Source organism: Watersipora subatra, chromosome 9 (assembly GCF_963576615.1).
Source record: "Watersipora subatra chromosome 9, tzWatSuba1.1, whole genome shotgun sequence".
In the NCBI taxonomy this organism is placed as follows: domain Eukaryota; kingdom Metazoa; phylum Bryozoa; class Gymnolaemata; order Cheilostomatida; family Watersiporidae; genus Watersipora; species Watersipora subatra.
In genome coordinates, this window is record NC_088716.1 from 41,691,308 (window position 1) to 41,705,591 (window position 14,284).

The 14,284-nt window shown below is 34.0% G+C and overlaps 1 protein-coding gene across 1 annotated transcript in view; it reads right to left on the reverse strand.

Annotated features, from left to right (window-relative positions):
• The window catches only part of LOC137403739 (U4/U6 small nuclear ribonucleoprotein Prp4-like), a 47,877-nt gene that overhangs the window by 7,855 nt on the left and 25,738 nt on the right, over nucleotides 1-14,284 (reverse strand). Inside the window, exon 9 of the mRNA XM_068089759.1 lies at nucleotides 12,343-12,461. Coding sequence (XP_067945860.1) covers nucleotides 12,343-12,461 — 119 coding nt within the window. The remainder of the gene's footprint in view (nucleotides 1-12,342; nucleotides 12,462-14,284) is intronic.

Consider the following 14,284-nt stretch of genomic DNA (forward strand, 5'->3'; position numbering starts at 1 on the left):
GATGTTAAATTGGATGGTTGGATGCTATTCACATCAGCACAGGTTAAAGGTTGACTTGCAACAAAGTTCACATCACAGTTATTTGGTATCAAAAGATTCACCATGTCTTACTCTGCTGTGTTGTTGGTGCAAAATACGTGGAAATGTGATTACAAGCTCTTAAAAGCTCAAAAACGAACAGTTAATAGCCGCCATCACGAAACCGCCGTAGATTGAAATCAGTTTATTTCTCTGACGTAGTCATTACATTTGGTTATTGTTTTGTCACATGATGTCCACACAATAAATTAAAAGGCTCAATATAAAACTTCTCATAGCACTAGTTTATGACAAACACTTCGGGTTTCACCTAAGAGCCCTTACCAAATATAGACGCTCGCTAGTTTACAGTTTTGTTTCGGCTTGGTCTAATCGTCTAGTCGTAATCTGATTATGTGACCCATACTTCCTGCCAAACAGCGCGAATAAGTTCTGCAGCATTTTTCGACTATCAAAGATGACCAACAGGCTCGGCATGTTTATCAGAGGATGATATGCATTCCTTCGTGCTAAAGATAAAAGATTAAACAAATTTTTACGGTAGGTTTTGAGATATTAGTGCTCAAAGTGACAGCATTACAATAACGATGAAATAGACACGTAAGAACAATAGACATGGTTTTATTGAATGCGTGAAGTACATTTGTAAAAATATTTCGACGAATGAAGTTGCGTGAAAGTGTAAACAGAAGCCATCTTGTACAACTACGTCCCATTTGAGCTGTTTTGGAAAGGGATTCTAATCTATGGCGGTCTCCTGATAGCTGCGATTAAATGTTCGTTTTTTAGCTTTCAAGAGCTTTTAATCACATTTCCACATATTTTGCACCAACAACACAGCAGAGTAAGACATGGTGAATCTTTTGATACCAAATAACTGTAATGTGAATTTTGTTGCAAGTCAACCTTATTTATTATCAGAGCTTTGGGTTTGTACAAACTAGCTTTTTCCCTATTCAGTCCATTGTATGATGTCATTTTGTTGCTGCTGATTATTTCAACCAGTTTTATTCTAATCCTGTCAAAATATGCTTTCACTAATATCAAAAATTTAGACTAACTGCTGACTCGACATCCCATTAAAATGTAAACAAGACTAATAATAGTTGATCTACCAAAAATGGATTCACTACATCACAACAATTTTGCTGACGTTATCTAGAGCTAGATACAGTAAAGGGAAGGCCATGTGCCAACTGAACTGAAGATGCCGAAAGCTTCATCTAGGATGAGCAGCCAACGTAACTGAAGCTTAAAACCAAACAACATTTGGTTCAATCGGCGGGTAAAGGTAAAATGAGCATTTTTCACAGATGGTCAATTAAAGTGTGAACCATAACTACACAAATGAAATAGTACGATTAAACAAAAGGAGTAAGCTGGAACAGTGTTAATTTTTGAAACTCATTCAGATCAATCACCCCTGATTAGTTTTGGTTACTTTAGTTGAAATGAGTGCACTTCAAAAGATTTGTTGAGTTGTTCAGTTGCTGTAGGACTACTGCTTAACTCTGCTTGCTAAATTTAAGGAAAAAGAATATGGCTGATATATATATGAATAAGCCCTCTGCTGGCGAGATCAACAGCTGGTGCCCTGGTGGTTGTCCCTTTTTGGCCTTAGCCAAAACCGATGCATGAAAAATCATACTAACTTTTTCAACAATTGAGTTTAATTATGAATTGAGAAATGATCAAAAACATTAAAAATTATCATTTTAGGTGCTGTATCAGCCATTAAGAAGTCATTCTATCAGTACTTGGTCAAATAATAATAAATGACAATATTCATAAAATCTTTGCTAAAGACAGTTTTTAAGGACAGGAAAATAGTCACAACTTAAACGCAAGCAATTTTCCTCAAACAACATCAAAAACCTAATTAAACAAATTTCATAAAGTTTGCAAAGTCTATTCTGTTTTCATTTTTTTAAAACAGATTTTATTTGCTCGAGCATATGGTTCTATGGCCAAGTGAATAGAAAAAATGCACCTTCAATTAAGATATCAAACATTCAGTTTCAGTTAAAACAATTTTTATTTTTTATAAACAATTCATATGATATATTTTTGTACAAAATAAATGACTGCGCATTAATCCTGCACTCACGACTCGGCTGTGTAAAAAGAGTTTCTAAACAGTTTTTACAGAATTTTAGCTAATTCCAAAATGAGTTTTAAGATGAGAAGCAATTTCTGTTAGTGCCATTTATAAAATTTGCCACACAAATAAAATGTGTTTTTAATCCTGGCTGTTAGTATATACCTATTGATTCAAATGATAGTAAATTAGCCTTCAATAACAATCATATTTTAAGCCATCTATGACCAGAATTTGTTCAATTTGACACTCTATGCACCATTTTGGTATCATTGTTGCAGAAGGTGCTGTGCACTCTCTAGCAGAAAAAAGAGTTAAAAGTGTTGGGTGATCATCAAGAGATTGTGACAAATATGAGAAGCTTGCATAACCATTTAAGGTGGAACTAATAGGTTCTTGTCCCATCACCTAATCAATTTTCCATTGAAACCTGAAAGCATGATGCAGTTTTAGCTGTAACAATGGTAGACTTTCCACTACTTTTGTGTTTCAAAAATTAATCTTTATAGCAAGTAAACAAATATATGAAAAAGTAGACGATGCAGTTTGCTGTAAGCTAGGCGCTGGTTATGTTTGGCTTCTCCAATCAGACATGTTGGATAAAATATTCATAGATACCTTTAAGGAATTTTGATCCTCTATTGTTCTTAATAATATTAATCCCACACAGCTAAGCGCATTGCCGAACCCAATTTTTGACTTTTTTTTAACGTATAATATAATCATTTTGCATTTTACAATTCTTTGGTGTCCCAGAAAATTTTGTAGGCTACATCTTTGCTACCACAGTGTAAAAACCTTTCTGCAAAGAACAAATCTATTCAGCCACATATATTCCAAGCTATTTACAATATTATACAATTAATTATGTTGAAAGTTTACCTCAAATAACATGCAATAGCAACCCCTGCTGAGATGAAGCATCAGTAAATGAAATACAACAAAAAAACAATTTATCTAGTAGTAAATCCAATAATTTTTCTTTAGAATACTAGAACAACTTGTAGACATAAACCTTCCATTAAAACCAATAAAAAGCTTAAATTTGCGTACAATTTCATGAGCTGAACTAAGCCAAATATTACAGACAGTCATTAAGATGAAAAATAAAAAAAAGATTTGACTGGAAAAAACAATATTTTAACTCTAACATTCATTGCGATAAGGATGATAAAAACTGCTCTGAGCCATTTAAACTAGGTCGAAACTATTGCGGCTTGGCTAATTGAGGCCGTGGATGTTTAATGGAAAAGTTTTACATCCAAAAGTCGAAAACAATACCTACTTCATTGGCTATAGAATAGCTGATGAAGTTACTCACTCAAAGATGTTTTGAATAATGCTAACACCATGTTTTTAGTTGCAAAGACTTACAGTAATAAAATGGAACTAATCGTTTCCAAAAAATATGTGCACTTTTAGGCATCAGAATTAGCTGATAAGATGCAGTGCTGCAAAAACATTACAAATACCAACAAGCTGGATGGAGCATTGATGGATATCTGTATAAACTATCACCATGTCTATTTACGCCATTTTGATTTCTACAACTTATCATGTCTCAACTTGAAAGTGACATAGACAGTTGTATATTAACCTATACGGCATACTTTATCTACTATTAGCGTATTTTGACATACGTCAATTGTATACATAAAACAATAAAATAACAAATTGTATACATAAAATATTCAGCTTCATGAATGTAATATCGTGAAGCGTGTTTAACCAAGTAGATTCGACCAAAATTCAAAATATGGTAGACTGAATAGCTTTATTCAAAAAGCTTTCACATACTTAATTGGGTAAGCAGAACACTATACAATCATACATCTACATACGAGTGCCCCAACATGCGAGAAACTCGAGATATGAGCTGACTTTCGAGCTAGTTTTTTCTGAGATACGAGTAATCTTTGATATATGAGCATACAAGCCAGTTCTCGATGGCCACTATATGGTCAAGTATGCGAGAGGCCACTTTCAAAACGGCATCGCTCGGTCTTCCTCCTCGAATCAGTTTGAAAAAAGTTGGCTAAAAATTGTAGTGAACACGAGACCAAATACAGCTAACCAAAAACAGATACTAAAAAAATAAAGCAACAAAATTAAAGCAAATTTAGTGAAAGATGAAAAATTTGCTTCAAATGAATTTAGTGAGCTAAAATCATTCAAGCTAAATTCAAAGTTTCTATGATGTAGAGTCACAAAAGTGAAGTGTCCCGCACACGCTGCTTTCACGTCTCCCTCAGACGGCCGTTATCCACAACATCTGTCTTGATGGTAAAATCAAGGTCCATGAAGTAGTGTACATTGTAATGCTACATTTTATTGCAGACCATAATAACTATATAGGTATTTGTTACTTTTTTACCACATGTACTGAATTAAAAAAATTACAAACATATTTTTCCACTATAATTTCCTGTTTAGGTGTTTTCTTCAGAGTGTGCTAACGGATTAATTTGTACTTAGATATTTTATATAAGAAATAGTGCCTTGAGATGCAAGTTAATTGACATACGAACTCAGTCCTAAAACGCATTAAGCTCATATGTCGAGGTATGACTGTAACAAGCTAAGTAAGAAGTGGGATAATAGAACAGGCATGATAGAAAACAGGGCAAATGAAACAAGGTTGGGTAAAAATCCTTCCTTTCAGACAGGTCAAGAAAAAGGTTACTATGACCATAAAAATGACCGGCAATGTGAAACTTTATGTTGGCATTGGGACCATAAACAGCCTCACAGCTTAGACTGCAATACACCAGCTCAATTTGACTTACCCTAGGACACTTATATTTCGCTAGTATTTAGTTTCGTGAGTAGCATACAGAGCAAAATTTTGCAGCAACTTAATTTTGCAGCTCTGATGAGTGCGAAAATATAGTGATGTGAAAATAAATGCAGTGGAACAAACATAATTAGATTCCTCAAGTTCAGTTCACCAATAAAAAAAATTTCAATTTGGACTAGTTTGTAATTGTGAACCGCAGGTAGAATGGGTGTGGGCAAGGTCGATAATGCAATTTGATCGCTTGCTGCCATATGTTTCTTGGACTATCATCACAGGCCCGTATTCCCTGGGGCGGCTGGCCGGCTGAGCCGCCCCAACTTTTTGGGAATTTTTTACGGTAAGTACAGTCCAACTCGAAAAACTCGCCCTCAGATAAAATGTAACATTTCATCTCAAACACCAGGTTAACTCGAACGGATTTGTTTGGTCAGTTCCAAAGCAATGATAAATTGCTTCATATAACTCAACCTCGACATCATTTATTCGAAAAGTTATTTGCCCAACGGCCATGGACACAGTTTTTATCGCTGTAGAATATCACTTCATTCCAAGCCATAGAGACAAACATCAACTTTTAGTAGTTCTTCTTAGCGTCATTATTATCATCATCAGCGGCAAAATATTCTTGTTAACGACTTTTATAAAGGTTTGCAAAAGATAAGGCTTTACTAAACACCCGCTTGGCCATGTCCCATCGAAAGCATAAAAACCTCCGAATGAACTAATAAAATCCGTAAAATTGATCTTTGTTAAAACGCTCAAAAGAAAAAGATGTCTTTTTTCTGAGCGTTTTAACTGCGGTCAAGTTTTGCCTATTTTAATTTAAAAAAGTCTCGTCAGTCACATCACCTAAAACAAAACAAATCTCAAAAAGTAGAAAAATGTTGATACTTTCCGGTAAAATTTTTTAAAACTTCACATGAGAGGCCCTACATGAGAGAAACCTGTTGGGGGCTTACACCGCCCCCTCCACACCCCTAAGTGTTCATAACTAGTCGCCTAACATTAGCCGCCCCAACTTGCAACCAATGAATACAGGCCTGACTATCAATGAACAAAGCTATTTAATTTCGCGTTTTTGCTCGTTCGTTATGATAGTTTAGTTTTGCACATGAAATTTTCGCGAAAGGATGACTCCGCGAAAACGCGAAAGTTAGATGACGCGAATACATAAGTGTCCTAGGGTAGTGCTGGTTAAAAGCAAGAAGTTGGACTTGAAAAACCACATCAGTAATTGATTACTAAAAAAACACACCCTGGATTTTTTCATTGATCAACAAGTGCGACCTATGTAACCTTAGAATATAGTGGCCATAGAGTAATCTCCCCCTAGAGTGATAACTGTGCATTCAACAATACGAGCGTTTCCGGTGCCAACAAGGAGCGTTTAGGCCACGCCCCTTTTTTGTGCTAGTCAATCGTAGTAATTGACAGAACGATAACATCAGCCATGAAAATGATCATTAATTTCCACAGTTGAGATAGTAATTATTGCTCATATTAAAGAAATGATGATTATAGTTTATTACTCTAATATATGCTTATTATTTAAAGCAATTCAATACCTACATACCTTGCAAAGGCACTGAATAGATAGTGTTAAGTAAGTGAGTTAATGCAATCAGTTACTCCAATGATATACAGCCCCCCCCACATGGGGGGGGGCTGTATATCATTGGTTACTCATAGATAAGATAGATAGTCATACTGGGGTTGTATTACATTAGTGTGATGGGAAGCTAATCGACTGCCATCGACTGAAAGTATTGACATTGTATGGTGATAGAGTGATTCATTGACACACAGTCCACAAACAGCCCTTGCATGTAATATTAGATTTCAATACATATCAATCAAATACATAGACTAGCTTGAAGCAAAGATGTCCACTAGTTAGTGGACATCTTTGCTTGATGTAAGCAAGCAAAAAGCTTGAAAGAGTGGCAAATGTTGTTATATGTTAGATAAAAATAAATAATACTTAATTATACTAAATTATAATTATTTAAAAATAAAATAGACTTTTTTATTACTTTATTTATTAAACAATTTTTTATTGTAATCATAGCTAAACAGATTATATTTAGCCATTACTTACTAATTATTTTACATTTAAACACATTTACAGTTTTTTTCCTAACTTATTTCAACAAAACACTTCTTTCATGATATGAAATTTAAAAGTTGTAGTTTTTTGAAAAAGCTTGAAAACCTTTACGGTTGTTTTCTTTTTCCTCTTAATTCATTTGAACTGCTTAAAAATATTTTCTCCTTATATGAGGTTTAAAAGTTAGAATAGTAAATGTTATATAAAAATAAATTTTCTGTCCAAAGAATTTTTTATTACTTGGGCAACTCGGGTAGTACAGCTCATAGTTGATGGCAGTCGACTAGCTTCCCATCACACTAATGTAATACAACCCCAGTATGACTATCTATCTTATCTATGAGTAACTGATTGCATTAACTCACTTACTTAACACTATCTATTCAGTGCCTTTGCAAGTCATGTAGGTATTAGGGATTACGTGTATCATGTATGTCACAATTTCCATTTCCATAATTTATTTCCATATTAATTCCATTTCCATAACATTTCCTTACTTCATTTCTATATTATTTCCATTTCCATAACATTTTCATAATTCATTTCCATATTATTTCCATTTCCATAAAATTTCCATAATTCATTTCCATTTTAATTCCATTTCCATAACATTTCCATAATTCATTTCCATATTATTTCTATTTCCATAACATTTCCCTTCTTCTTTTCCATAGTATTTCTATATCATTTCCATAATTCATTTCCATTTCTATAACATTTCCCTACTTCAATTCTATATTATTTCCATTTCCATAACATTTCCATATTATTTCCATTTCAATAACATTCCCATATTATTTCCATTTCAATAACATTTCCATATTTCTAAAATAAAATTTACATATCCATTTCCCTAAAATTATGGAAATATTTATGTTTAAGGAAACAATGATATACAGAGGGTTGTATATCATTGGCTGTATATCATTGCTGTATGGGGCTGTATATCATTGATGGAAATGGATATGAAAAAGTAAACATTTCCATATGTTTAGCGATCCCTGGTAGGTATTGAATTGCTCTAAATAATAAGCATATATTAGAGTAATAAACTATAATCATCATTTCTTTAATATGATCATTAATTACTATCTTAACTGGAAATTCATGATCCTTGTTTAACCCTTCTCATGGCTGATGTTATTGATCTAGTCAATCACTACGACTGACTAGCACAAAAAAGGGGCGTGGCCTAAACGCTCCTTGTTGGCACCGGAAACGCTCGTGTAGTTATCACTCTAAGGGGAGATAACTTTATGATAGTGACAGAGTTCTATTTATGACTTTCTTTCATGATGGGCATACCACACATTTACCCTTGACAATGTCCTTGCCCTTGACAATGGGCCTCAATGCATTGATTATAGACAGGCGGAAGAGATAAGAATAAGTAGCCAGAAACAACCTCATCCTAATTTAAAACTGATGATAGAACTGAGGCTAAATAATCTTCTAAACTAACCTTTATACAGAACGGTGTTGGGTGACAATTTTATCAATAAGAAAACTGTAAGGTTTAAAAGTCAGGTTATAACCATACAAATAATAAGCTTCAAAAAGTCAATTTCAAGCTTGTTATAAGCTGTTCAGCAAACTGCTACAATTCGACCATGTACCAAACATGTCAGGGAATAGCATTCCAGTCTTGCAATGATGTTTATACCGTATAGTCAATTTCATAATAATACACTAACAAGCTTGTTTGGTCGCTAGCTTTTATATTGAACAAATAAAAATCAACAATACAGACAACTGGTATAGTCATACATTTTAAAAACTAGACCATTAGAGCATTATAAACTTTGTGGGTCATGCTTGAGCTCCAGAATTCTCACATTCTCAGCTTTCATCTTCAGTCAGTTTGAATCCATGGTGTGACCTTTCAAAAGTGTGTTATTGGCAATCCTGCTGAATCTCTTTCACTCCAGTCTGTGACATTCAGGCCTTCCTTTGAGCTCTTGCCTCTCTGTCTTTGTTTTCTTGCTTCGACAGACTTGTGGAATCTGTTTTGTCTCATTTGAAATGCCTTGGCTGAGACTATTTGCAATGATGGAATTACTAATATGACAAAACTTGGTCAAACAGAAATCTTTATTTCTCTGATTGGCACTTTTGTGTTTGGTTATGCAAGGAGCAAAGGACGTAGTGTCTGTCTTCTCAGATGGAGAACTTGACAATAACGAATTGGGTAAACCGGCTAAAGTTTATTAGAGTAAAAGCAGCGATAATCACTTCCAAATAGCTGACTTTGAGGATGAAAAATTTCATTTCAAGTTATTTTGATGATCAATAGCTAAATTTGTGAATAAATTGAAATTTTATATCGTTCTTTTTTTGCAGAAAAAAAAAGAAAATTAAAATGCCTACTGCAGGCATCAAACTCTGGATCCAATGCTTCAAAACTCTATTTGTGACCAACTTGACTATGGCAGCATTATATAGTAATGCTTGTTTTGATATTGGCTACATAAATGTGAGCGAAAGCAAAATGGCTAATAATAATGATGATACAAGACATCCCAACAAAGTTACTTCTTTCTACATGTATGTCATCTTTATTCTTCATTCAGCAACGCTAAAACCTAACACTCCTACGATGCCTTGATTTTATTTATACATGTATGCTGAACTAGTGCAAAGATGGCATTGCAATAACTTATTTTACCCGATTAAGTTACATAGACAAAGAAGATACTCTGCATGTAAGGCAAATGTAAATTAATACCCTGCGTTACATGAGTGCAAAAAGAGAATGCAAAATATAGGCGACGTTCACTTAATCTGTAAAAGGATTTAAAATTTAATTAAAATTTAAATTCCATATTCTGAGGAGCTATTCAAAAAATGGAACAACACCCTTTATTTGAACGCCACTTCTAATAAAATACTACTATAGCAGAAGGGTTGAAAAATAGAATGCCATAGTATTCAAATAGAGGTTTTATTAGTAACTAAAAATTTTATGACTGTACAAATGTGATATTATTGGTTGGTATCAACAACTTTTCTCCTTTTTATTATGTTCACTTGGTTAAGGGTCCATGATTACGGTGATTTTAAGTTAACCCTTTTGCAGGCATGGCGACATTATTGTCATTTTGTGATCTTGATGATAATGGGCAGAGTGACTATTATGTCGCCACACGAACGTTTTTATAAATTGATTTCTGGTTGGATTATTGCCTTTTTTGTCTAATTTTTTTACCAGTAGTAAACTATAATAGATTGGTCTCTGTTAGCAACCGAAGAATAAGCTGTTTTGAGAAAAAAAAAACGATCGTTTTTGCAATACTAAACGAATAAAAAGTTTGAAATAAAAACGTTTTTAAATAAAATTAGGAATTTTGTTTGTAGCTTGATTCTGTTTTCTGAATGTTTTCCCAAAGTGCAGCAATTTTCTTTTACTGTCATAGCGTCCTCCAAAGGCTATAGGCAAAGGCAAGGCTAAGGAACAAGAATAAGCACAAGGTGTTAAGACTGCAGTGTCGGCCTCTGCAAGGGCAAATGTTTCCAAAAGTACCATAGCTAGAGAAACAGTTATATGAACAATTGAATTGAAACATGTTTATTTGTATTTACCTGTATCACAAAATCATAATACACATATACAATATCATAAATAAGAGAGTATCAATGATTTTTTAAATCGATTTGTGAAAAATTAATTTGCTGACGGGGTCTCAAATAGCCCACAAAAACTCGCCTGCGAAAGGGTGCACATACCTTCAATGTTAATGTACATCAATTTTTTCACTTCTTTCCATAAGTAAAACAAAAATATATCTATACTATAAAAACTGTGCTTGTCTGTACACCCATCTGTGGGAGCCAGGGTTAAAGGTTAGGATAAATGAGCTTGCTCAACGAGACTCCAACTCGTGACATATTCATCTTGATAGACAGACACTCTAACACCTGCACAAATCGACCACCTTAGGGTATTTCTAAATACCCGTCGATGCTCCTATAATGTACATTCTAGATAACATAAAGAATTTAGGTAAAGTTTTGGCTTCGTACTACGTAAAGAATTCCATATAGCATAAGGTGTGAAATCAGTGTAAGTTCTCAAATTTGATTTGAAAATGCGCATCTCACGGCTAGCCTTGAAATATCGCTTTCTCTCTTGCTGCACTTGAGAGAGAAAACAATTAAATAAAACGAAATTAAATGAACAATATCTATGTTATACATGCTAAAACCTGCAGTGTAGTTCGCCTTGAGAAATTGTCAAATGTGTCGATAAAGCACAGATAACTAGTAGATGCGCAATTATCTTTTAGGTGTAGGTGTTAGAGTGTTGGTCTACCAATCTAAATGTCACGAGTTTGAGTATCATCAAAAGCTTTTATCATAACCTTGAACCTTTACGACGGATAGATGGACAAACAAACAGACATGGCTCTTATTATAGTACAGTTATATTTTTGTTTTATCTTATTTTAGACATAAAATACTTTTATTGTTTTCCTTTTTGAAAAACCAACCTTGCCATCTAGAATAAAAGGAAAACTTAAAGTAAATTGCGATTGAAGGGGTGCGTTCTCTATAACTCATTGTAAAATTATCGCAAAAAAAACAATGAACCGAGTTAGAGTGATAAGGAAAAAGGAGAAAAGCTGTCCATGTAAACCAATAATACTACAGTTATACTTACAATCATCAAATTAAAAAGTTAAGCCTAGTTTTTCCTTTTTGAAGGACCAAAAGAATGAGTTTAGGAATACCTTGGAACGGATTAGGCAATTTACATGTATTTTACTGTTCTTATAACATAAAATACTTGTAACATAAACGGTCCTGGAGCGAATTGTTTACATAATAGGAGTGTCTACTAAATTTATGCATTGATGATCTCTCATGGCACACTAAACTACAGGGTACTAGTATACATGATAGAGATACCCTTATACGCCATATTCTCTCCAATGCGCTGTAAGAGAGAAAACAATATTTTTGAGGCTATGAGATTCTTGTTATACAAAACGAGTTTGAGAACTTGCACTGATTTGACGCCTTCAGTTATATAGAATTTTTTCATGCAATACGAAATAAAATTTTTTACGTAAATTATTTATGTTGACTGAAATTTACGTAAAAGATTAAACGTTACATGACCGCCTATTGTATTATAAACACTGATGAAGCTAAAAATGTAACCTTTTCCATTTCAGATGTAACCATTCACATTTCTTTTATGTAAACCTCGCTATCACTATTTATTACTGCAAAAGCCAGTTATACAAATGAACACAACATTTACACAAACATCCTCCCAACTTCCCTGACTGCATGACTTACGCTGAAACTTGACTCGAGATACAAGGTTAGTATGAGCAGGGATAGTATAAAGGCATTTTCTCTGTCGTATGTCCCATACTTTGGCAGTATTGTCTTCTGATCCTGAGGCCACATGATAACTGAAGAGCAAAACAATGATATTAGGAATGTCAGCGTCACTGGGTAGGCTATGATGATGTATAGTTACAGCGAGTGACACAAGAGACAAGAGACGATATAGTAATGATAGGAATGAAAAAATATGATTTTTTGTTGACAGACCGCAAAGTGATATAATAGAAAAGCAAAAACTATGTGACACATTGGGAATTGAGTGACGCAGAGTAAATTTGACATGCACTTGACTTGACCTTTATAGCCAACAGACACTTCATACAATATAAAAAATCACAGAATTTTATTTTCAAATTAATAACCCGTGGAAATGATTTGACATACACATTGCATATAATCTGTGATATTGCTAGACAAGGTGGTTGATCTCTAAAACCATTCACAAAGATTATTTCCGACAAATTTGAATGCACCATAATACCTGAAAAGCCAGCCACAAGAGGTAATTTAAGAACTATAAATAAGGTAACTTTTAAGAAATAGCCAAGACATTAGGTTCCAACTAAGCCTATAAGAATGCTCATGACAGCACGCCAGCACCAACTTTCAAAGGTTCACAGGAAACCGCCTCTTTGGTAAGCAATAGGTTAGGCAAGTTTGCATGGTCAAGATGACAAAAGGAGATGTGACAATACTACAAACAGTTAAATATGTTCAGCCTTTAGAAACAAATTAGTGTGCTTGCAATCATTTTAATATGAACCCTTATATGTAAAGTTGAATGTTGGTATTATTGTTTTTGAACAACAGGAGCCACTAGAGCCTTGTTTCTAGGGAATCACTGAATTTCCATGAATCAATGTAGAATATGATAGCTTACTAGCCGTATGTCCGACCGACGATGCACGGGTATTAAAAACAGCTTATAAACAGTAGAAGGTAATGTATTTGACCATTTGCCATTAGCCTGGCACATTGCCAATGACTAAGTTTAGTAACCAAATATTACTCTAAACACGTTGGTAAACACTCTAATAAGAGCCGTGAGAGCAAGCTTTGATGGTGTTGCGTAAGGCAGAGTGTTATGCGTATTTTAACTGAGATAACGATTCATATTGCCTAATGAATCCATTGCATCTCGTGTAGTGTAATTGGTTAGGTTATCGCCTTGTGAATGGGAGGTTCTATGATCAAATCCAGCATGAAGTGAGTCACTCATTCCTAGATTTTAATAGCTATTGCTAAACAGACCGAACAACAGACTTTGAGAATAACATATATATATATATATATATAAAATTGGGTAAAAATGAAAGTTAAAGTTAAGTTTAAAACAACTTTATTACTAATAGTTTCATATTGCCATGCAATAATCATCAGATAAAATTGTTAGCACTGAAAACGACTTATATATAGATGGAAATAAAAGCGTAGGTCTTAAAATACCTAAATACACCACTGATACGTAGGATTAAAATTAGCAAGCAACACGATTTAAAGCCTCAACAAAGCAGAAGTTTAAAAGTTAAGTCTTAAAATTGCTTAAAAGGAATTTGCCAGCATGTCTACATGTTGAAACTAGTTCGCAGCGTTTGTTTAAGGTAGCAATGTTAGGATTGTATATAATATAAAATTTCTCATACAGACATAGGTTGCATCTGCCTGTGGTCTTGTTGTATGATGTAGCTCTTTTGACTATGCTCCACTTGATGTTATATTCTATGCCTTGGTCTTTTAAGGTCCATATGTGCTTACTGAGCTCGGTGCTTGATCTTTTCTCTACATTTCTAAAGGTTGTCATATGATTGTAATAGCGTTGTTTGAATGTGGTGTCAGTCAATCCTATGTAATGTTCGTCCGCAGATTGATCATTGGTGGTGACTGTCGC